The 23,728-nt window shown below is 43.3% G+C and overlaps 2 protein-coding genes across 4 annotated transcripts in view; one reads left to right on the top strand and one right to left on the bottom strand.

Moving 5' to 3' along the window:
- The window catches only part of lrrc24 (leucine rich repeat containing 24), a 29,833-nt gene extending 17,547 nt beyond the window's left edge, over positions 1 to 12,286 (top strand). For all 3 annotated transcript variants that reach the window (XM_077221838.1, XM_077221836.1, XM_077221837.1), the window contains 2 exons: positions 7,368 to 7,536; positions 7,894 to 12,286. In XM_077221838.1, the coding sequence (XP_077077953.1) occupies positions 7,368 to 7,536; positions 7,894 to 9,050 (1,326 nt within the window). In that variant the 3' untranslated portion in view covers positions 9,051 to 12,286. The remainder of the gene's footprint in view (positions 1 to 7,367; positions 7,537 to 7,893) is intronic.
- Positions 12,287 to 13,643: 1,357 nt separating this feature from the next.
- On the bottom strand, positions 13,644 to 20,333 carry LOC143731356 (CMRF35-like molecule 7). The gene is made up of 7 exons (XM_077222232.1): positions 20,145 to 20,333; positions 15,791 to 16,087; positions 15,153 to 15,192; positions 14,912 to 15,045; positions 14,648 to 14,682; positions 14,456 to 14,527; positions 13,644 to 14,247 (listed from the first exon to the last, which is right to left on the bottom strand). The coding sequence occupies exons 2-7, from the start codon at positions 16,068 to 16,070 to the stop codon at positions 14,194 to 14,196; spliced, it is 615 nt and encodes a 204-aa protein (XP_077078347.1). The 5' UTR covers positions 16,071 to 16,087; positions 20,145 to 20,333; the 3' UTR covers positions 13,644 to 14,193.
- Between the last annotated feature and the right edge of the window lie 3,395 nt (positions 20,334 to 23,728).

Raw genomic sequence — 23,728 nt, forward strand, 5'->3', positions numbered from 1 at the left:
CAGAAACTGATTTTTTTTTTTGCATTGGAAATATAATTGACTGAGTACAAGTATTCCTCTATACTATTGTGCCTATTAAAACGAGATCCTTTTTGCACTTTTTTGACAACATTTTGGGGAAACCAGTGTTATATTTTAGTATCATTGAGTTCCCTATCGGTCAGTCACTACAACGTAGGTCATGACTGACCAATAGGAATCTCGCTAGAGAGGCCAATCTACTTCGAGTGAAACTAAAACAAGCCAATACACATTGGCGTGCAATCATTTGCATCAGCTGCGCGCCCTCGTTAGCGCGGGTATAAACGAGCAGCTGGTGCGATTGCACACTAGCTTTTTGCTTCGGAGCCAAGCACTTCGTATGCTGAACAGAGTGAATTTGAAAGCAAGCCTCTTCTGGATCTCTCCACTTTGGTGCGGGCGTGACGGCACAACAGCGCGAGCGCTCTTTTTCTCTTCTCTCTCTCTCTTCTTTGTTTGTTGTTTTAAAACTGAGCAAACAAAAAAGCTGTTTTCACGGCTTTTAAGGTGCGCGGTTAAAGCGCTCAACGGCCGTTTTTACGGCTGGTAAGGTGCGCTATTAAAGCGCTCAACGGCCGTTTTTACGGCTGGTAAGACCAGCGAAGAGAATCGCGCACAGACAGGTGCACATTCCTGTCTGTGTTCGCTGTGACCGTTCCCCTGCGTGCTTCAGCACCAAGGAGAGCAGTCTCTAAAAGAGCTTACACAGATAGTTTGCGTCTTTTTCAAGATGACATTCTATCTGTGTGTTTCTGGATGCGGTCGTTACCTGGGGTCGCGGGATGGTCACGATCGCTGCCTTGTGTGTCTGGGCCTCGAACACGCACAGGCAGCGTTCGTGGATGAGTCATGTACCCATTGTGGGAAGATGACCATCTCGGAGCTGAGGTCGAGACTCACGTTCCTGCAAAGGGGCGGAGTCCCCGTGCCTGCACCTCGTTCCAACCCCCCTTCGCGGGTTGCTTCGGGCAGTGACACGGGTGACCTGAGGATTACAGTGAGCGCGCTTCCTTCGGGGAACCAACCCCCTAGGAACCCTCACTCCTCTCATGCTCCGCAACCAGTTGAGCTGCCAACGGAACGTTCTGGACCGTCCTCGAGATGTGTACCGGACGTTTCGTTCGGCGCTCCCTGCAACGACCAGATGTCGATCGCTGCATCGGAGGGTGGGTCAGACCTCTCCGCGGACGACGGCTCGGAGCCGCTGCCTCCTTCAGGTGTGCCAGCGGTGCCCGAGTCGGACCCGGAGATGATGGCCATGCTTTCCCGGGCCGCCAACAGGATCGGGCTCGTGTGGAACCCTCCACCGTGTCCCGAGCCCTCGAGGTTGGACGATTGGTATCTCGGGGTGGCGCGCGCTGGTTCTCAGCAACCCACCCCAGTGCCTTTCTTCCCGGAGGTGCATGAGGAGCTCACAGGGACGTGAACGGCACCTTTTACTGCCAGAAACCGTCTCGGTGGATCCTCCTCCCTCACCACCCTTGATGGCGGGGCAGCTAAGGGATACACGCGTATCCCGCCAGTGGAACGGGCCGTTGCTATGCAACTGTGCCCTAACTCTACTTGGCGTGGAGAACCGTGTCTTCCTTCCCGGGCTTGTAAGTACTCGTCGGACCTGACCGGCAAGGCTTACAAGGCCTGTGGGGAAGCTGCCTCTGCCATGCACGCCATGGCGTTGTTGCAGGTTCATCAGGCCAAGGCACTGAAGGACCTGCACGAGGGTGGTCATGATCCACAAGTTCTCCAAGAACTTCGTGCCGCAACTGACCTCGCGCTCCGTGCGACGAAGGTCACTGCGCGGTCAGTGGGTCGTGCAATGTCCACACTGGTGGTCCAGGAACGCCACCTCTGGCTGTGTCTGGCTGACATGCGGGAGACCGACAAGATCAGGTTCCTTAACTCCCCCGTGTCCCAGACCGGCCTCTTCGGCGACGCGGTCGAGAACTTCGCCCAGCAGTTCTCGGCTGTACAGAAGCAGACTGAGGCCATTAGACACATCTTGCCGCGGCGGTCAGCTGCTGCCTCCACCCCACCGCCCGCGGCTCCTCGGTCTGCTCGTCGCCGTGGGTGTCCGCCTGCGTCTGCCCCTGCCCCCGCGCCGCAGCAGCAGCCTCCATCCAAGCGGCACCGTGGAGCCAGTCGCAGGCAGGGCGCCCCGCCCGTCCAGGCCCCCGCCAAGAGGGGCGGCAAAGCCAAAGGTAAGCGGCCCTAGGACGGGCGACCCAGAGGTGGAAGGGACTGCTCTCCAGGAGACGATGACTGCATCGCTCCCTCCCCCGGAAGAGGGCCGGGTGGAAAATCCTTTGTTTCGTTTTGTTTGTGTTCCGCCGCTGGCCTTAAAACCAGCGGTACCCAAATTTTCAATAAAAGAGCAGTTTCTATCATCTCTGGGTCCGAAGAGGGCCCGGAGAGTAGTGGGGGGTCAGAATCCTCGCCACTCTCATCCGCCTCTTCTATCGCCAGCCGGCAGCTGCGTACGGTCCGAGAACGCCATCGAGCCGCCTCCCGCACCTCCTGCCCCGTGGAACCAGGTAAGTGCTGCACAGCACACTCAGACCCCGCTACGGGCCGCCTCCCAGAGAGAGCCTCCCGAGCTGCGTCCCTGTGTTCCACCTCGCTGTCCCACTCCGGGTACGCCTACGGTCCCTTTGGTCCCGCTTGTACGGTCTCTGCGAGCCTGGTTAGCGCTCCCCAGGCCGTCTCGCTGGCTCATTCGAACCATCAGGCTCGGCTATGCGATTCAGTTCGCCCGGCGTCCCCCCAAGTTTCGGGCCATCCACTCCACTACAGTGAGAGCAGCCGATGCCCATGTCTTGCGTGCGGAGATCGCAGTCCTACTGGCGAAGGATGCGATAGAGCCGGTCCCTCCAGCCGATATGAGGTCAGGGCACTACAGTCCCTACTTCATTGTACCCAGGAAAGGTGGTGGGTTACGACCGATCTTGGATCTGCGAGTTTTGAATCGGAGCCTCCACAAGCTACCGTTCAAAATGCTCACGCAGAGACGCATTTTCGAATGTATCCGTCCCCAAGATTGGTTTGCAGCGATCGACCTGAAGGATGCGTACTTTCATGTCTCGATTCTTCCTCGACACAGGCCATTTCTGCGCTTTGCGTTCGAGGGTCGAGCATATCAGTACAAAGTCCTACCCTTCGGGCTGTCCCTGTCCCCCCGTGTCTTCACGAAAGTCACGGAGGGGGCCCTTGTTCCCATGAGAGAACAGGGCGTTCGCATCCTCAACTATCTCGACGACTGGCTCATACTAGCACACTCTCGAGATCAGCTATGCGAACACAGGGACCTAGTGCTCAGGCACCTCAGCCAGTTGGGTCTTCAGGTCAACTGGGAAAAGAGTAAACTCTCCCCTGTGCAGAGGATCTCTTTTCTCGGTATGGAGTTGGATTCGGTCGCCCAGACAGCGCGCCTCACAGAGCAGCGTGCTCAGTCGGTGCTGAACTGCTTGAACACGTTCAAGGGCAGGACAGCGGTCCCACTGAAACTCTTTCAGAGGCTCCTGGGGCATATGGCAGCAGCATCAGCGGTAACCCCGCTCGGCCTGCTACATATGAGACCGCTTCAGCACTGGCTTCACGGCCGAGTCCCGAGATGGGCGTGGCGTCATGGCACTCACCGGGTGGCAATCACACCGGCGTGCCGCCAGACCTTCAGCCCGTGGTAAGACCCCTCGTTCCTGCGGGCAGGAGTCCCCTTGGAACAGGTGTCCAGGCATGCTGTGGTATTCACAGATGCCTCTGCCACCGGCTGGGGTGCCACGTACAACGGGCATGCAGTGTCAGGGGTGTGGACGGACCCTCAACTGCGTTGGCACATCAACTGCCTCGAGTTGCTAGCAGTACATCTCGCCCTGACCCGCTTGAAAAGACGGCTACAGGGCAGGGACGTGCTGGTCCGTACGGACAACACTGCGACCGTTGCGTACATCAACCGACAAGGTGGTCTACGCTCCCGTCGCATGTCGCAACTCGCCCGCCATCTCCTCCTCTGGAGTCAGAAGCATCTGAGGTCGCTTCGAGCCATGTATGTCCCCGGCTTGCTCAACCGTGTGGCCGACGAGCTATCACGAGCTGTGCTCCCGGGAGAATGGCGACTCCACCCCCAGGCGGTTCAGCTGATCTGGAGAGAGTTCGGGGAGGCTCAGGTAGACCTGTTTGCCTCCTCAGAGACCTCCCACTGCCAGCTGTTTTACTCCCTGACCGAGGGAACACTCGGCACGGACGCACTGGCACACAGCTGGCCCCGGGGCCTTCGCAAATATGCGTTTCCCCCAGTGAGCCTACTTGCGCAGACACTGTGCAAAGTCAGGGAGGACGGGGAGCAGGTCCTTCTGGTGGCTCCCTATTGGCCCACCCGGACTTGGTTCCCAGAACTCATGCTCCTTGTGACAGTCCCTCCCTGGCCCATTCCTCTGAGGAAGGACCTTCTGACTCAGAGACGGGGCACCCTATGGCACCCGCGTCCAGACCTCTGGAAACTCCATGTCTGGTCCCTGGACGGGACGCGGAGGTTTTAGGTGACTTACCCCCTGAGGTACTTAACACCATCACTTCAGCACGGGCGCCGTCCACGAGACGTGTTTGCAGACATGCAGCAGGGGTTGGAGCGTAGACTGTCTCCCTCCACCCTCAAAGTACATGCTGCCGCTATTTCAGCTTATCACGACCACATAGATGGCAAAGCAGTGGGAAAGCACGACCTGGTCGTCAGGTTTCTTAGGGGGGCGAGACGATTAAATCCTCCTCGACCCCCCTCCATACCCTCTTGGGATCTTTCCCTGGTGCTTCGAGCACTTCAGGATGTTCCCTTTGAGCCTCTGCAGTCAGTAGACTTAAAGCTTCTTTCCATGAAGACTTTGCTGCTGGTTGCACTGGCCTCTGTCAAGAGGGTAGGAGACCTGCACGCATTTTCGGGTCGACGAATCGTGCCTAGAGTTCGGGCCGGGTGGCAGCCACGTGGTACTAAACCCCGGCCTGGCTATGTGCCCAAGGTTCCTACCACTCCCTTCAAAGACCAGATAGTGAACCTGCAAGCGCTGCCTTTGGAGGAGGCAGACCCAGCCCTGGCTTTGCTCTGTCCCGTTCGCGCTCTGCGTATGTACGTGGACAGAACTCAAAGCGTCAGGACCTCAGACCAGCTCTTTGTCTGTTACGGAGGCCAGCAGAAGGGAAAGGCTGTCTCCAAGCAGAGGATGGCCCACTGGATAGTGGATGCCATCGCCTTGGCTTACCAAGCACAAGGCGTGCCCTGCCCGCTCAGGCTGCATGCACACTCCACGAGAGGCGTTGCATCCTCCTGGGCGCTGGCACGTGGCTCCTCGCTAACAGATATCTGTAGAGCTGCGGGCTGGGCGACACCTAACACGTTCGCTAGATACTATAGCCTACGTGTAGAGCCGGTGTCCTCCCGTGTTCTCACCCTAGACGGGTAGAAGCACTGAGAGGTCTGGCTCTGTCGGCTTGCTGCACCCTACTGTGCACCCTTATTGCTCCAGAGTAAAACCTGTTGAGTCCTCCAAAACCCCTCGGCCCGGACTTGGCGGAGCGTCCGGCGCCAGGCCCTTATCCGCTGAATCCTTGAGAACCGGATCTGGGCTGGGTTCCATTTGTGTGACCCTACGGGGATCCCATATGTGTATATTCCACGGCTGCTCCTATCGGAAGCCCGTGTCTTTCCCTTGGGCTAAGTCACCCTTTATTTCATATGCAGTACAGCCTTCGGCTAGTCCATATGCATTTCCACATAACTCTTTGAAGAAGTGGCTTCCGCAGCGTTCCTTCCTAAACAGAAAGGGCACGCTTTCCCAGTGTTATCCAATATCTCACTGTATGGGTTATTACGGAACAACAGTGTCAGACTCACTCTGTGTAAGCCTCCGCCTATCGTCCTTCCAGGCAAGAAGGTGTATAGGCTTGCACGGGGGCGCTGGATGGGGTGCAGCGGCTGTGGCGCTTTGGTAGGGATTCCTATTGGTCAGTCATGACCTACGTTGTAGTGACTGACCGATAGGGAACGTCTCGGTTACATATGGTAACCCTCGTTCCCTGAGGGAGGGAACGGAGACGTAGGTCCCGTCGCCACATCCGCTGCCGCCCGCCGGGGCGGCCAGCTTCTCAGGCTTGGCTCCTCAGCAAAAAACTAGTGTGCAATCGCACCAGCTGCTCGTTTATACCCGCGCTAACGAGGGCGCGCAGCTGATGCAAATGATTGCACGCCAATGTGTATTGGCTTGTTTTAGTTTCACTCGAAGTAGATTGGCCTCTCTAGCGAGATTCCTATTGGTCAGTCATGACCTACGTCTCCGTTCCCTCCCTCAGGGAACGAGGGTTACCATATCTAACCGAGACGATTCTATTATAGTTATTAATATTTTGAATTAGATTTTATGTTTATATTTTCCATTTTCATTTCAGTTTTAAGTTTTGGTAATATTTTTGTGTGTTGTGCATTTGTTTTTGTTTTTAAATAGGTCTATAATTTTTTTTATTAGTTTATTAGTTAAATTAAATGAAACAGGGAAATGTTGCCTTGGCAACTAGCTGAAAAATTATATAACCGATATACCGGTATTTTATTTTATTTGACTATGACACCGATTTAATTTCAAGTAGCGAAAGTGTTTTTTATGGTTTTAGTTTTAGAATCAGTTATAATAGCAAACCTGGTTCAACGTTTTATCCTAACATTTATGAAATACTATTTCCATCATATGGCTGTTCAAATAACGATTTTTAGAAAGCTCCACACATTTGCTTTCCTTTACATGTTCTTACCTTTTAAAAGTTTGCAAGTTTTGAAATGCTCAGAGTTTAGAAGCAGAAATCACAGAAAAGCAGTACAAAACCTAAATGAATTGGGACTTTTTCAGCAATATGGTAAAAGAGATTCACAGCAGCCCCATCTTTGAACGTGAGGCTGTGAGGGAATAGATATAGGTACATCTCTTCAGGGGGTTGTACAATTATTTTGTGTGTTTTTGGATTGTTCTGCTGACGAAACACTGCAAGAATATCTTTCTGAGAAATTTCAGTAGACAAAAAACCTCAGACACCATGAGCTGTGGAAAATTAGAAGTGATCTAGGAGCTTTATACAGGTTTTTACAGCGGATGCCATTGAAAACACAGTAAGTCTATCTCTCACAACCTCACTTTCATTCCTGTCAGGGTGCTGCTCTGAATAAGGTCTATTGGATGGAGGGACTGAACTGAAAATAGATGACACTGCATGACTCAAGGTTGCTTTACAAAGTGTGTTTTATGATCGTACCGATCATGCTCGTTGCAATAATCATGATGATTGATTGCTCAATGTTGATGAATGTATTCCAGCGGTTGCAGGAGCTGCATCTGCAGGAGAATGCGGTGGAGGTGCTGGGAGATCAAGCTCTGGTGGGTCTATCCTCTCTGGCTCTTTTGGATCTGAGCAGGAACAACCTGAGGACCCTGAGTCCCGCGTCACTGAAACCCCTCGTCAGCCTGCAGGTGCTGAGAGTCACGGGTAAGAGCTTCTGCCACAATAATCAGAATATCTCTTTTTAAGTCTTCTACGGTTTAGATTTTTTTCTCCTTAGAAAGCAAATGTGAGATTATCTCATGAATATTAATTAAGTCATGTTTCCATTGGTAGCTCTTCTCATTAACGTAAACTAATTAATATTCATGATCCAAGCGTTCACTATGATTCAGTGATGTGCTGTTGTATGAGTTGCACGACCTGCAAACTCATCACATTGACATGGCATTTAGATGTCAGCCAAGCTTATGTTTGCTTAAGTATTTTTGCACAACATGCCGTTTGGATACATTTTTAATAATGCTGTATTTTGAGAGGCTTATATTGCGTTTGCTCTGACAGATAACCCGTGGCGCTGCGACTGCGCTCTGCACTGGCTGCGCGGCTGGATAAACGAAGAGGGTCAGAGGCTGTTGAGCTCAGCCGAGCGCCGGATGCTGTGTGCCGAACCTCCACGGCTGTCCCACCTCAGTCTGGTGGAGGTTCCCCCAAACAGCCTTGTTTGCATCCCGCCTGTAGTGCAACTGGAGCCCAGCCACTTGACTGTGCGTTTGGGGGAGAGTCTACGCGTGTCCTGCCAGGCGTCCGGATACCCGCAGCCCCAAGTAACCTGGAGGAAAGCGTCTCACGGAAAAGCCCAGCTGTCTCCCAGAGGTCTGGTGCAGGAGGTCGGGATGGACGGAGACGCAAGGACCAGCGGGAGGTTGGTGACGGCCAGACCTGGCGGAAAAGGAGGACCGTCGAGTCGCGGGCCAGTCCGAGGAGTAGCCGAGGAGGGAAGCGACCGGGAAAACTTCGATCCTGATACAGGAAGCGGGATGTTGTTTCTCAGCAATGTCACGGTGGCGCATGCCGGACGTTATGAATGTGAGGCCTGGAATCCCGGCGGTGTGGCTCGTGTGACTTTTCACCTCTCTGTGAACATGTCTTCGTCCCGCTCGGAAATCTGGCCTCGGTTGCATTCCTCGTCTTACTATCATCCTTCCTCTGTGGACGTGAGCCAGGAGCCGCTGTATGAACTGGAAAGCATGGACTTCAACGCACTGGGAACCGCCACGCAGACGGCCATCGCGGTGGGAATCTCGCTGCTTGCCTTGACGGCGCTGATGCTGCTCTGCATGATTTACAGTCGTCATCGCCAGCGGCAGAAAGAGGAAGGCGGGTACGGTGCCAGCAAAGAGGAAAGCATCCTTTACGTCAATGACTACTCCGACGGTCCCACCACGTTCGCTCAGCTCGAAGAGTACCGGGACGAACGCGGCCACGAGATGTACGTTTTAAACCGCGCCAAACCGGTGTTGCCCTCACCACCGACATGCATCCAACAGGGGTCATTGCTAAAGGCCAGTGAGTGTCTGACTCCAGGCCGGGCCACAGGGATCGGACCCCGCAGAGCTCCCGCAGAAGGAGGGGAAGGACCTCCGCTCGATCCCGAAGGGTTGTTCATGAACCAGAGCTTGCTGTTTGACACGCAGATCGCTTATGAGATCCACTGCTGAACTGTATTGCTGGAAAGACTTCGGGTTTTTGCCAGTGGATGTTATCCTGCTGTATTTCCTTTCGTTCTGAGAGCACAAATGTTTTTTTAAAGCATTAAGGGAATAACAGGCTTTCAAGCTGCGTTGTGCGATTTCAGTGCCATCAAATATATTTGCAAAATTATTGTCTGACTTCCCGTGTTAGCAAGTTGTACCGGTTCTAAACTCACACCATTGAGTCAGTCTTGCTACACTCTTAAAAAATTCTTATTGGCATCTATCGTTCCCATGAAGAATCTTTAACATCCATAGAACCTTTCCATTCCACAAAAGGTTGATTATAGTGTAATAAGTTCTTTAGATTTTTTTTAATGTTCTTCACACTTAGAATAAAAAGGTTGTTTTAATAACTGTTCACTGAAAGGTTCTTTGGGGACTAAAAATGGTTCTTCTACTGCACTGCTAAAACCTTTATTTTTAAGACTGAGCTGCTCAAACAAGCAGAGAAATGTTAAAAACATCAGTGTTTACTCTCGTGGGGGAAATCAACCCTCAAAAGGGCAACTTAAAGAAATAGTTCACCCAAAAATGAACATTTATCCCATAATTTACTCTCCCTCAAGCCACAGGTGTATGACATTCTTCATTCAGCCGAACACAATCTGAGTTCTATTAAATAATATCCTGGCTCTTCCCAGCTTTGAAATGGCATTGAATAGTGTCCAAGTTTTTGAAACTCCAAAAAGCGCATCCATCCTTCATATAAGTAATCCACACGAGTCCAAGTGGTTAATAAATGCTTTCGTAAGTGAAGCGATGCGTTTTTGTAAGAGAAATATCCCTATTCTCTTTCCAAAACTTCTCGTTTTAGACTTTTCAATTTGTGACGGGCGTTTTGTTTGACTCTCTCATGAACATACGTACGACCGTTGTCGGAAGCCACTGCTTATAGGTTATAAAGTTTTACACATGGATATTCTTCTTACAAAAAACAAATCCCTTTGCTTCAGAAGGTATTTATTAACCCCCTGGAGCCGTATGGATTACTTTTATGATTGATGGATGCACTTTTTGGAGCTTCAAAAACTCAGGCAATTCAATGCCCTTACAAAGCTGGGAAGAGCCAGGATATTTGTTAATATAACTCAGATTGTGTTCGGCTGAAAGTAGAAAGTCATATACACCTAGGATGGCTTGAGAGCGAGTAAATTTCATTTTGGGTGACTATTGGTTTAATTGAACGGCTACATAATCGCCTCTGTACATTAAACTGGGATTGCACACAGCAGCTTTTAAGGAATAATTCATCCAAAAATGAAATCGGTTATCATTTGCATTGTTTATGCAGGGTTGATTTTGGTAGAATCACAAATGGAAACTTAAAGGTGTTATTTCCAAAAACACTCTGTATTGTGCATATTAAACAAGTTCCTGTTTGTTTCACATATAAAAAAATAACAGCATTTTGGTTTGAAAAGTGATATCAATTTTTGTCATGTGATGAATTTTAGATAAAAGTTTAGACCGATAAAAAAAAAGATTGCATTTATCTAGGTTAGAAACATTCCTACAGTTGCTAAATACAGTTTGTATTAGAAGTGAATAAAGGTGGAGGCTACAAAAAAAAAAACAGGCTACACATTTAATGAAAAATAGATGTGGAAGAAAATGCAGAAGAATATTTAGGGGGAAAGAAAATAGAGTTTACAAGTGTAGTGTAGTCCATTTGGTATAATTAATTTTTAAAGAAATTCATACGATTTATTCAGCACGGATGCATTAAATTGATGAAAATTGACGATTAAGACATTTATAATGTTACAAAGATTTCTATTTCAAATAAATGTGGCTATTTTAAACTTTATATTCATGAAAGAATCCTGAAAAATACTTTTCCACAAAATATTAAGCAGCATAACTGATTTCAACATTGATAATAATCAGAAAAGTTTCTTGAGCATCAAATCATCATTAGAATGTTTCTGAAGGATCATGTGACACTGAAGACTGAAGTAATGATGCTGAAAATTCAGCTTTGATCACTGGAATAAATTACATTTTAAAATACATTCATATAGAAAACAGTTATTTTAAACTGTAATAATATTTCGCAGTACTGTTTTTACTATTATGATCATAAAATAAATGCAGCCTCAGTGAGCATAAGAAACTTAAAAAAACATCCCACAAACTTTTTAATGGTATTGTTGTTAATTAAATGCTGGCGTGTTTTTCACTTGGCGAGGGCAGAAAAAAAAAGGCCAAACTGCAACAGCACTTAATAAAACTAAAAATGCTCATCATCACAGACGTTCCTGTAATTTTAATGTCATTTAAAAAATTAAAAAATAAACAGTTAAAAATGTTTTAGCAACCCAGTATCCCAACTCCCTATTACAGATAATGATCATTTATATCACAGCCTCTTCGGAATAAATTAATGAATAAATGAATACATTTTCACTTTTGGATGAACTATTCCTTCAAGAGGACAGTGCTGTTTTTTGCTAAAAGCTAATTTTTTGTAGAATGAGAGCCGCTACCTACCCTTAAAAGAAGAGGTTACATAAAACTACCAAAAAACTGGATATTTTTTGTCGTGTTACTGTGAAATGAAGTGATCCAGGCTGAGGTCAATCACAGGGTCTTGGACAGGGACTGTGAGGACATCTGTGCCGTGACGTCCCTGTGCCAGGCAGTGTGAAAAGCTTGATGTCCTTTTTCTTGCAAATGCTGTCTACATATTTCAAGTATTCTTTATTTTCACATGCATTCCTGTGTGTATTTATTTGTGAACGGCAGGCAGCAGAAGAGAAAGAAACCTGCTTTAAACAAGGATCAAATGCGGGTGGGTGGTGTGTTAGTGTTTACTACAGGCGGCATACACAACTGAGGCTCGTTTGCTCTCATACTCTTGTCTTGACCTCTGTTGGAATAACACTGTGAATAAACAAACAGGACTCTACATTCACAGCTAGCTTTTGTAAGTTATTAGATATGCCAGTTTCTTTCATATATGACAGTATTGTTTTTGAGAGTGTGGGTATTTTTCCCTCTTTGCCATTTTCTTCTCCAGCATTACACGGACAATTTAGTGATGATCACATCAGGGTATATTGTATAAAAGCATTCATTACAGCTTGTGGGAACATCTCAAGGTGTTACGCTTCTGCTCAACAGATAGTTTGTGTATTTCTGTCAAATGTCTAACAAATATCAACCTATTTTATCCTAATAAATGATGCATTTATTTGAGATTTGCTACTGTGTGTCAAAGGAAAATATTGGAAGTTTGACAGTCACCAGGACTCAAAGGTAAGCTGCTTTACATTAACTATAAACTTTTTATATTTAGTGGCATTAAAATGCATCACTATTACGGTTACAGTTGGAAGCAGTTTGATTTTAAAAAAAAAATGAAATAAAATTGATACAAATACCAGAACCTGATGACGTTCTGAATCAGAAACATTACATTCTTTATGGTTCTCAAACTTTATTAAGGTTAATTAAGTAAACAAATTCTTAACACTAATTATTATTAGCCTCCTAACACTCATTATGCAGATTTGTACTAAGGATGTAATTTTGTAAATTATTTTTTTTCTCCTATTGGACTAAAGCCTATATTAAATTCAGATTGTTATACATACAATATATAAAATCTATATTTTACTAAATGTAGACTGTAATTTTGGCCCTCTAGCGGTTAAAAACCGGCATGCATTTCGCGGAAGAACATTGCTTTGGTTGTGCTTCGGCTCTTGACACTGCAGATGAATATGGTTGTCCCAGTTTAGCTTTACCCTTTTATAGACATGGTACTTCCTTGTAAATAAATACCAGCACAGCACTACAACAACTCATGATGAAATGACCCTTCACTTCACAATAATGCTTAACAATAAAATAGAGTTAATGTTACATATGGCAATTAATCTGTTCAATAAACACATTAACTTACTTACCTTCTGTTAATAAACACGGCATCTCCGCGTCGCTTTTACAACAACATTTCAAACCCCTCAGTTCTCACCATCTCAAAAAAGCCAAGCCAATGTTGATTCTTGTTTTATTACGAGCTCTATGTGGTGTTCTCTTTTTGCCAGCAGACTCTCTGCGTTTGTTTAAAACGGGTAATTTTGCCCTGAGATCGGATATTTAGCTGCTCCATGTCAATCTTTCTCGCTATTTGTGACAACTAAGCTGTGCCACTACCACACCAGACTGGAACAACTTTTCCCTATTTACAGATATGAGAGTCACCAGACACGCACGGGCGAGTGACGTATGTACGCAGTTTCCTGTGAAAACCACAGGTCTAAAATATAAACACTTGTAAAAGGCTTAGCCACAGTGAATCAATGTAAGACAAATACACGTTTTGGAAGAAGGATTGATGATGTATTGACTCATTTAAATGTTTTTAATTTTGAACAAAAATGTTGTAGGCCTACTTTTTTTAGTGTTGCCTACTTTTAAATGTAATATTTGAAGGTGTGTAAACTTTTTATATCGTGTGTGTGTGTGTGTGTGTGTGTGTGTGTGTGTGTGTGTGTGTGTGTGTGTGTGTGTGTGTGTGTGTGTGTTTGTGAAAAATCCCATAACATTACATTGAATGAGAGCCATAACAGCATATTTATTTTTAATGTATTAATATTTATGATACATACATGATTTCTTAAGCAAAATATTTATTGATGTACAGATTGAAATACTTCCCATGCATTTCACATAAAAGCTTTTGAGGAAATCAAACTACAAATGGTTTACAGCAAATAGTAATCTGGGGAAAATGTTTTTACATGTTTTTACACCATCAACAATAATTATGCTATTTAGCAGCTCAAAAAAAATCATTTAATTGCAAAGCCAAATATTGAGTAATTAGATTTAAAATTAGATTTAAACCATGCTAATAAATAGGTGACACTTTCATACTTGCATTTTGCAGTTGTGGCAAAACTATTTAATACTAATATGATAATCTGACACAAACATGACCTCTCAATCTGCAAACAACACATTCAAATGTGCTGGAATTTCCTATTTTTCTTCCTCACCTCCTTCGTGGCTTTAAAGGAAACTTTACATGATGTAAAACAGACGAATATTCCATTACTTCAGATTTTAATATGCATAATGTGTCAGAGATAATCTGTTATTAGTGAAGTTTCACAGCGCTGTAAATCACTTCTTCTTGGTCAGGAGGACGGATCTGAGAATCATTTAATAAAACAAGACAGAGTGAGATGAATTTCAGTGAGCCAGTGAAAAGCATTAAGATCATGATACATTATGGATTTTCACAGAAAAAAAAATCATGAGATAGATCGCCTACTTGGCCATAAATAAATGATATTATAGTATTTCAAACAGTATATTACGCATTAATGGTACCAGCAATGTAGGCTACTAATGCTTACAATGGAGACCTGGTTTTGTTCATTGTTCTTTCCTTTCTTGAAGACCACCACATACATCACGAGACCTTCTGTCTGTATAAGAACACAAAAAAACTTTTTTCAAAAGATTATTCAGATGGTATGAATCTAAAGTCTTGCTGTAGTGTTAGATTTGTATGTGTGATGTGTAGATATTTCAAGACCTACGCATACCTCAGAACAGACGTCTCGTCCTTGTGTGGGCAAATCTTAAAACAGGAAGAATCACATCATAAAACCACATGCACATTAAAAAAAAACTTCTATACAAAATACTATACAAATGAAAAAAGATAGGTGTTATTCATGGAGACTCAAATGTGAGTTTTCACCAAGGTAATGTAATGTAGCAGTGCAATAAATCCTGCGAAATTGGATTTGAGGCATTAGCAGTGCAATATTGCTTTGAATTGAATATAAAGCTGTGTTAGAACTGACTGTGTTTTTGTATAATCCTCCAGATCAGCAAAACCAGCGTCAGTAGCGGCACAGCGGTCCAGAGCAGCAGAAAAATCCTGTTCCTGTGGTCAGACCAGGCGTCCTCTGGGTCATTTCTTGCTATTTTGCTGTTACTATAAATAGTATCATTTTATGGGTCTAAAATGTCAATGACATATTTAAGAAAAGTCCACTTTTAAATCAGGTACTTGATTATTTTAAGGTTCAAGGATTTACTTACGAAGACGGACCAGCTTCAACAGAGCTTGTATTACTTTCAGCTGATTTTGGAGGACAAAAAACAAAATATTACATAGGATACTAAAAAAAGTAATGTTAAAAAATGATTCTAGTTTATTGCAATTATGTTTTATTATATCAAAATAAAATAATATTTATAAATATGAAATTACATTCTATAATTAGTGAATTAGCCTATGTAAGGAATAATTGCAGAAGAGTCATTGAATTGTTAAAAATAATGCACACCTGTCGGAATTTTAATAATTCAATGGCTTGGAGTAAATGATTCTGCTTATGCTACGGTTACCACACCTCAAAATATTGTTCAAATGTTGTACAAAGACGTTTGTCAGGTTTTTGTCCCTAAAACGCTCTTGTAGAACTAATTGCTTACACATTTAATCACATTGAATTGTCTGAAACTGCAAGTGTATCTGCTTCAAGAACAGCGGGGTCATTACCTCACTAGTGTCATGTAGCTTTTAAGTTGTTAAACTATTTAACTGACAACAAGTTTCTGGGCGAGTGTGTGTCCGTACCGTATGTGTGTGTTTGAGCCGGAGAAAGAGAGTATGTGCTCTGCGTACATAAAAAAAGTGTAATATTGTGTAGGTCTAAATAGTGAATGGGGTTTACCAGTGACCGTGAGTTGAACAATAGCCTGCAGATCTCCAGCAGAGCAGAAATACCATCCAGAATCACTGAGTCTCAGTCCAGTCATCAACACAGTGAAGGAGCTTCTCCCATCATCACTGATCTGGACTGATGAATGCTGGGATGTGTCAGTCCTCCCCAATGTGTAACAGTCCTTATCTTTATATCTGCACCACTGTTTGCTTTTATTCTGATATCCAGAACTGTAGAAACACTGGACACTGATATTATCACCTTCATGTCCAGATACACTGCTGTTCATCACAGACACATCAGGAGCTGAAATCAGTCAAAAAGACAATAATATTTGTCCGTCAATTGTCTTATAGGCTATAAAATGTAAATAGGCCTATCTAAATTCCCTTGATATTGATTTATTTGATATTTGGAAGTGTTTATGATACCGTTGGAAACACACTTTATTCAAAACTGGTTTTATTTTTAAACAGTTACAGCAGAACCGAAAAATGTGGAAGTTTGGTTCCTGTGCTATAGAAAGATCATTCTTCCACCGATATGCAGGAACGCTGAACTAAAATACTCAAAATTAACAAAAAATAACATAATTTCTGTTTCTGTATATATATAAAAAAAGCTTTTTTTAAACTACATTCAGCGAGTAATGTGATCCAGAACGAATTATGAGACGTTTCTTTTCAGTGCATTAAAACAATAGGCTACAGAGCATCCAGTCCAACTCCAGAATGAACAAGCTTGTTTGAGAAGAGCAAAATCTGCGCAGAAGCAATCACCGGTGATCACACAAAATGCATGCCGGTTAGAAACGTGTCCGAGTGACACTGACGTATTGTTAATACATTTTGTATATTGTATACAAAGTTGTATGTCATAAACTTGTTGTCTCTGTATGTTTTGCAAAACAAAAAAGAGTATACTTTGAGCAATAACCATGTCCCAGCCGGGTTCGTAACTTATTTGCAGCACGTTTCTGTATTTGGTTGTGTTGTGAACTTTTGCAGTGTGTTTTTGTATTTGGTTGTGTTGTGATTAAATGGAGCACACGTGTGTTGTAAAACTGATGAAGACATTTTATTAATTTGTGGCTGTTTTTTCTATTTGCATGTGTGTTCTTCAGTTGCTGCGCGTTGATCTCTCTCGGCCACCGTAGGGCCTCCACTCAATATGATGAACAAGTCTAAAAATGTTCCATATATGGTTGAAAATACCATCATTGGCCTAAAGAGAAATAACATTCTGAGAGTTAAGACTATAAAAGAGGAAGGATGCCCTCCCCTCACTGTCACGATCTGCAGCCAATCTGTGTGACTCTATGACTACTGGCCTTTTCTTGAGAGAAAATAAACCTCATCAAAGACAATTAGTCTATTTGTCTCTTATTCAGAATTGTTTATTTTTTATTTGCCACAACTGTCCGTCTCGCCTGCACTTTTTTCACTCCTCCCCTCATTGTAGCCGCCTACTCTTGCCTATATTTCAGGCGAGGCGCATCCAAACGAGCCTTATGACTTTACGAGTCGGTTCTTTTTATTAAGTTAAAAGGCTTGTTCGTCTAGAAGCAGCGCTGAACAGACGGTGTATGACTGTACGTTCACACCGCCGCCGACTTGAGCGTCAAAGAAGCTCTGGCCGCTCTGTCAAGGACGCTTGTCAAAAAGCACGGGGAAGCTGGTTGACGCTTTGGACGCTCTGACGTAGCAGGGAGAAGAGAAGTGTCACAACATGAAATGTAATAAACAGAAAAAAACAAGCAATACATTGAAGAAACCTTTTATAATGACAGCATTTGTATAACTGTTTTGGTCACTTTTGGTCGGGGAAAAAAATAATAATTAGCTATTATTATTATTATTATTTGCATTAGGCTATTATTTGCATTAGTGCAATTGGTCAAATCTTTGTCACCGTGAGCAAATGAATTGCATTCCCATGCCTCGTTCTTTTGTAACTGGTCCCTGTAAGCAAACAACGTCATATCATATATGTTAGGAAACCCAGCAACAGCGATTATCAGCTTCTCCTCCATTTTCTCGGAACTAATGTTTTGGTAGGAACGAAAGTTCACATCGTATGTTTCTCCGGAATCAGCCAGAGTGAAGGACGTCTTTATTCTTATTGGTTTCTTATGGCAAGCCATTTTAGCATTTAAAAGCTAAGTTTGACTATCCGGAATTAACATTGTAGATATCAACAACGTCTTTCTGACTAGTCGTAATTACATTTTGGATAGTTGGAATTGTCATTCAAGATATCTGTAACGTAATTGTGACTAGTCGGAACGACAGATAGAGATATCTGTAATTCAATTTTGACTAGGCAAAACTGAATTACAGATATCTGCAATGACGTCATTGAAAACGACATTCAACTCGTCACACATCTTAAATGACAATTGCAGATATCTGTAATTCAGTTTTGACTAGGCAGAATGAAAGTTAAAGATATCTCAAACGTCATTATAACTAGTGCAAATTATTGTGCATGACGTTGTGTAATTTCCCCTCCCCGCCATAATCGAAAAAGAAGTGGGTTCATTTCCTTATTTCTATGAATAGAAGAAGAGAGAAGCTGTCATGGCGTTGGCTGTAATCGAAAAAAACACCAGAAAATGTTTCCATGTTTCCAGCATGACACAAATTGTATTCATTAGCATTAGCCTGGGGGTCTCTCAAAAATATTGGCAACATGCAATGTTTGCCATGCATTTCTATGTTTATGATCATGCTTAAAATTAGTAGGTTATTGTTGACGAAAGATTTATGCGTGAGAGAGATTCACACTAATTCACTTTAATAAAGATGCTTACATGCATGCAATTCTTGCCATGGAAGTGCAATAACATTAACTTCCTTAGATGAGAAAAAACAGTTCTTAGTTCAGATTAGGTTTTTTCCCACAGTAAAAAGCCATGATGAGCTAACAGCATTAAAAAGATGATTAAAAACTCCTTCGCCCTCTGGCTGCTCCGACATGGTGCTAATCAGTGCTAATTAAAAGTTAACAGTTAACAGGTGCTATGTGATTTGATGATTTAAACAACACGCTCTGCTCCCACCTAAAGTGGGATGCAGGCCTAATTTACATACAGATATCTGCAACGTCATTTCGCCTAGTCAGAACTCTAATTCAAGATATCTGTAATTACATTTTGACTAGGCAGAATGAAAGTTACAGATATCTCAAATTTCAGATGTCTCTAATCAAAATTAATTTTAAGATATCTATAAATTGATAATAGATATCTACAACTAAATTATGACTATCCCTAGCTCCAGTTTGAGATATCTACAATGTAATTTTGACTAGTCATAATTCCAGTTACAGATATCTACAACATAATTTCACCTAGTCAAAACTTAATTTAAGATATCTGAAAAGGAACATGTAGATATCTTGAATTGAGGTGAATTAAAGATATCTTGAACTGGAGTTATGACTAGTCAGAATCAAATTGTAGATATCTCAAACTGGAATTACAGATATCTACAATTCAGTTGCAGATATCCGTAATTCACATAGTGGATATCTTCAAATTAATTGTAGATATCTGTAATGATAAACCCCATACAAATGAATGGCAAAAGTGACGTCATTTGTCCTAGGAAGAATGTCTTTGTGGATATCTGAAATGACAATTATGGATAGGAAGAATGTAGTTGCGGATATCTGAAATGTTCTTTTTGACTAGGCAAAACTGAATTACAGATATCTGCAACACATATCCAGTCTAGCTGTTAAATGTTAAAATGGCTTGCCATAGTTTCTGGCGTTTTGCCGCTGCTTGCCGCTGAACCGCGTCATAGCTCATTACCATAAAGTTGAGCTTCTTTCAACTTTCTGATTGACGCTCAAAACGCTCAAAACGCCCAAAACGCGACGCCGAGGGATTTGACGCTCCTTGCAGCTGAGAGAAGCCAGCTTCCATTGAAAATGAATGACTTCCGGCCGCTTTGGAAGCTCAAGTCGGCGGCGGTGTGAACGCACCTTGACATGAATGTACAGAGAGAGCTAGAAATCACTGTATGCTTTTGAATCGCTCTCACGGTACTTTGATGTCATACACCGTCTGTGCAGCGCCGCTTCAAGTCAAACAAGCCTAAAACATATACGGCAGAACTGAAGTTGTCTGATTCCCAAACGGTTCTTTTTGCTGCCTTTGGTGCCATAGAACTTGCGACCATAGTTGGCTAACGACGACTGTGTCCGAATCCCCCCCCCCCCCCCCCAAAAAAAAACAACAACAAAAAAAACTTCAGAACCAAAAATTCTCAGCAACTACTTTTCCTGTGACAGAAAATACAAAATAGGCAAAGTGGCAAGCAGGGCGAGGCCAGTAGCGCGAGTGTTAATGAGTCACCTGTGCACCGGTTTCAAGTTTCTCACGGATGAGCTTCGGGGGCCCGCGCGCCGCACCGGTTTCAAGTTTCTCACTGATCAGCTTCGGGGCGCATAAAAGGATCGGAACGAAGACAGCGGAGGACCAGGCATAGACTTTACTTCATGTGTGTGTGGTCGTCGTCCACGAGGAGCTACTGCTTTTACTTTCGTTTTGTCATTTGCGTATTATGTATTAAAGTGGTTTTGCCGGTTCCCGCCTCCTTCTTCCCTGAACTAACTAACCACGTTACATTTAATATAGTAGATAATATACAATATTATAAAATAACATAATTTATTATAAAATAACATAAGAGAGTCAAGTTTCCGGGTGGTCCGGGTGGTCGCTTCCGACTGTGTCCGGGTCACAGTCAGAATGAACGCAACAGACACGTGGCGGTTGGCATCATAGACATCATATAGTCTCTACATGATGTCTATGGTTCGCATCTCTGATATGCATCATGGCGCCTGTCAAAAAAAGAAAGGTAGATTCAGAATGTCGCGCTTTTCAAGAAAAATGGACAAATAAATTTTTTTTTTTGAAGTTTTATTGTGTGACTGTTTTTGTGCTGTAACGAGGCTATGGTGAATGCCCTGCCTGCGCGCCTTATGTTTTGTTTATAGTTTTGAGTTTCCAATAAAACGTAAGAGTCCCAGTCACACCGACCCTGTCTTCTTCCTTCCAAACACTGAACCTCATTACAATGGCCCTTAAAGAATGTTAAAAAAATTGTAAATGGCCCTTGATAGGAAAAAGGTTCCCCACCCCTGCTGTAATCCAATGATAGACGTTGGGGAGATGATGGACAGTGCAGGGGAGAAGAGGGATGACCTTCTTTTGTAATGTAAATTTGTAATTTTTACAATGTTTTTGTAATATATTAATTATCACGGGCTTTAATGAAAAATAAAAAAACTAGTCTATACTAACATAAAATACATATGGGTCAAATTTATTTTATTAATATATATATATATATATATATATATATATTATATTTTTTATATATATATATATATATATAGTGTGTGTGTGTGTGTGTGTGTGTGTGTGTGTGTGTGTGTGAGTGTGTGTGTGTGTGTGTGTGTGTGTGTGTGTGTGTGTGTGTGTGTGTGTGTGTGTTACATATCCCCGTCTTTTCTTGATTGTCTTTTTGTCCTTTTCCATCTCTCCAAACCTTTTTAAATCCTTTTTTTCCTAATCCGTTTATCCTTTTCTAATAAAAGAGTGGTTTCAGTTTAATATGTTGCAGGCTCATTTATTGGTAATTAAAAAAAATGATAATGTTGAAACTAAATAATCTAATAATATTGGGCTTGTTTTGGGCTTGTTTTTGAAGCTACAGTTGCTTATTTGTCTCGCGAGAGTTGGCAACTGTGTATGGAACTGTGTATGGAACTTGCCTACCTCACCAACAACCCCTTATGTCACGAACCACCCCAAACATCCAATAGGAAAATTCAACTGCGGTAGCCACCGTTCAACCTGAAGAGGGCAGCACTCAGACGTTTTTACACCATATATTGTAGAATTAAAACACTTTATACACAAATGTCAAAAAAGTTACTCGAATCAATGAACAGTAGGCTACTAATAAAGCCCCATTCTTACAGATCATTAACTAAAAAAAGTTGGTTTAGGGTTTAGTTACCCTTTAATTTAGCAGATATTTGCACCCCTGAAAGCAGCTGTAATGGGAGCTTCATTAAAATTAGCTGTTTGTGTGGTTTAAAACACCCCGTTTCCAAAAGATTTTTGGAGTTTAAGGCTTCTTTATATTTATTATTCTTTATTATTAACTCAGGATTACACACAAATGATCATCAAAGTCACAGATCCCGAGCATCATAACACCCTCTCTACCGGAATCAAGCAGCGCGTCAAAAGCAAATAGCCGATTATCTTCCCTGCCGTAGCAGTTTCAAATCATGTAAAACTAACATGTTTGCAATGTTAACACATTTTCCCCATGACGTCTGTTTTCTTACCTGAAGATATATGACGTAAAATCTTCTTTATTGACAATGCTGCTACATGAAAATTCATAATTCGTGATAGTGTCTACTGTACGCGGCGCAGCGCGACACGATGATTCATTGATAGTAAACGGATGCCCGTTCTTCTTCTGAAGTAGCGGCTACTACACGCAACTACGGAGGACATCATTTGCTCCTTTGTCCAATGTAGAAAGCCTCGCTCGGGGTAGACACGATGTAATAAATTACAAAACGGATGATTTTGTCTTTTAAAGCACAATCGTTGTGACGAATAGCTAGCTATAGGACATAAATATTATGTAGAATACAAAATATCAGCCCAAATGACCATCATTGAAGATGTAACAGCGTGTAGGCTACTGGGGTTTTGAGTGGATAATGCAATGCTGAAAAAATACATATTTGCATTTATTTTGGATGCTGTAAGTAACTTTTACAATGCAATATTATTAAGTCTGATTCATATGAAATATGATTTGTGTGATCAAGCGTTTTAGCGGATAAATTAAAATCGCTTGTCTGCTTGGCATTTCACTTTTAAATGCATATATATTTAATCATTAGATCCACGGACCTGCTATTTAAAACTTGAATGAAGAAGTGGGAAAAGCTGTTGTGACAGTAATTTCCCCAATGTTACACAAACTCGCGTATTTATCACAAGGTTGAATCCAGTTATTCATTAGTCAGCAACGCATTGATGCTTTTCTGTTTTATCCAAGCGGCAACCTCCCTGTCTCTCTCTTGAAACCAACACGGAAGTGAATTAAACTGCAATTCATCGACTGGCCGCTTGAGGCTGACTGCAAAAGTGAGCCAAATCTGTATCTCCCCCATGTTAAAATGCCCAACTTTACAGCCGAAAAAATTATGTTTACAGCCTGGTGCCTTAAGTTGTTTTGGTCTATACAGCTAATTTTGCCCTTCATGACAACTGTGAGGGGGGTGAATTTTTTTATAACTCATCCGTTTAAATTATATTAAGCATTAAATTCCTGCATAATCAAGGGCGTGGCCACTTGAGTGACAGGTGGATTGCCGCTGCTGTTATTACTAGCCGTTTGTCTGCTCTCTGTTAGCCATCATGTCACCTCAGCTGATTCCAGCTGCTGAACTTGTCATCTCTGCCGTGTTTGTACTCTTTTCGGGATTATTTCATACAGTTTATTACACGCCGCCCTTATACCTTCGCCCACGCCGTTGGATTCCGTCGTTGTCGAGTATCGAGAGAACAACCAGCGCTGTTCTTCAGTTGTTTTCCTCTGTGAACATGCACTCATGGATGTCTGACAATATCGTTGCTTTTTGGAGTTCAGATTTAAAAACGTCTAAGGTATAGAGGCCACACTCGTTCTGCTGTAACTTACCGTTGATCTTACGGAGCAGATAGACTATGTTATAATATGCTTTTAGTGTTCAATAAAAAGTAACGTTACCGTCAGATTAAATCCTGCAGGTGTCAGTGCTTTCTTTTCGTCCCTTAAATGAGCGCGGATTTCTAGTGCATTACTTGAACTTCTTAGGTAATATCTATCAGAATTTAAAATGGACTGAATAAAGCTC

This window comes from Siphateles boraxobius, unplaced genomic scaffold, assembly GCF_051911475.1.
Source record: "Siphateles boraxobius isolate OS27281-9 unplaced genomic scaffold, OSU_SipBor_1 86, whole genome shotgun sequence".
Classification (NCBI taxonomy): Eukaryota; Metazoa; Chordata; class Actinopteri; order Cypriniformes; family Leuciscidae; genus Siphateles; species Siphateles boraxobius.

Coding starts and splice junctions, on each gene's coding strand:
- LOC143731356 (XM_077222232.1), bottom strand. CDS start 16,070: ATGAACAGCAGTGTATCTGGACATGAAGGTGATAATATCAGTGTCCAG. Junction 14,683..14,911: donor GAGGATTATACAAAAACACA/GTCAGTTCTAAC, acceptor TCCTGTTTTAAG/ATTTGCCCACACAAGGACGA. Junction 14,248..14,455: donor AACAAAACCAGGTCTCCATT/GTAAGCATTAGT, acceptor AATGATTCTCAG/ATCCGTCCTCCTGACCAAGA.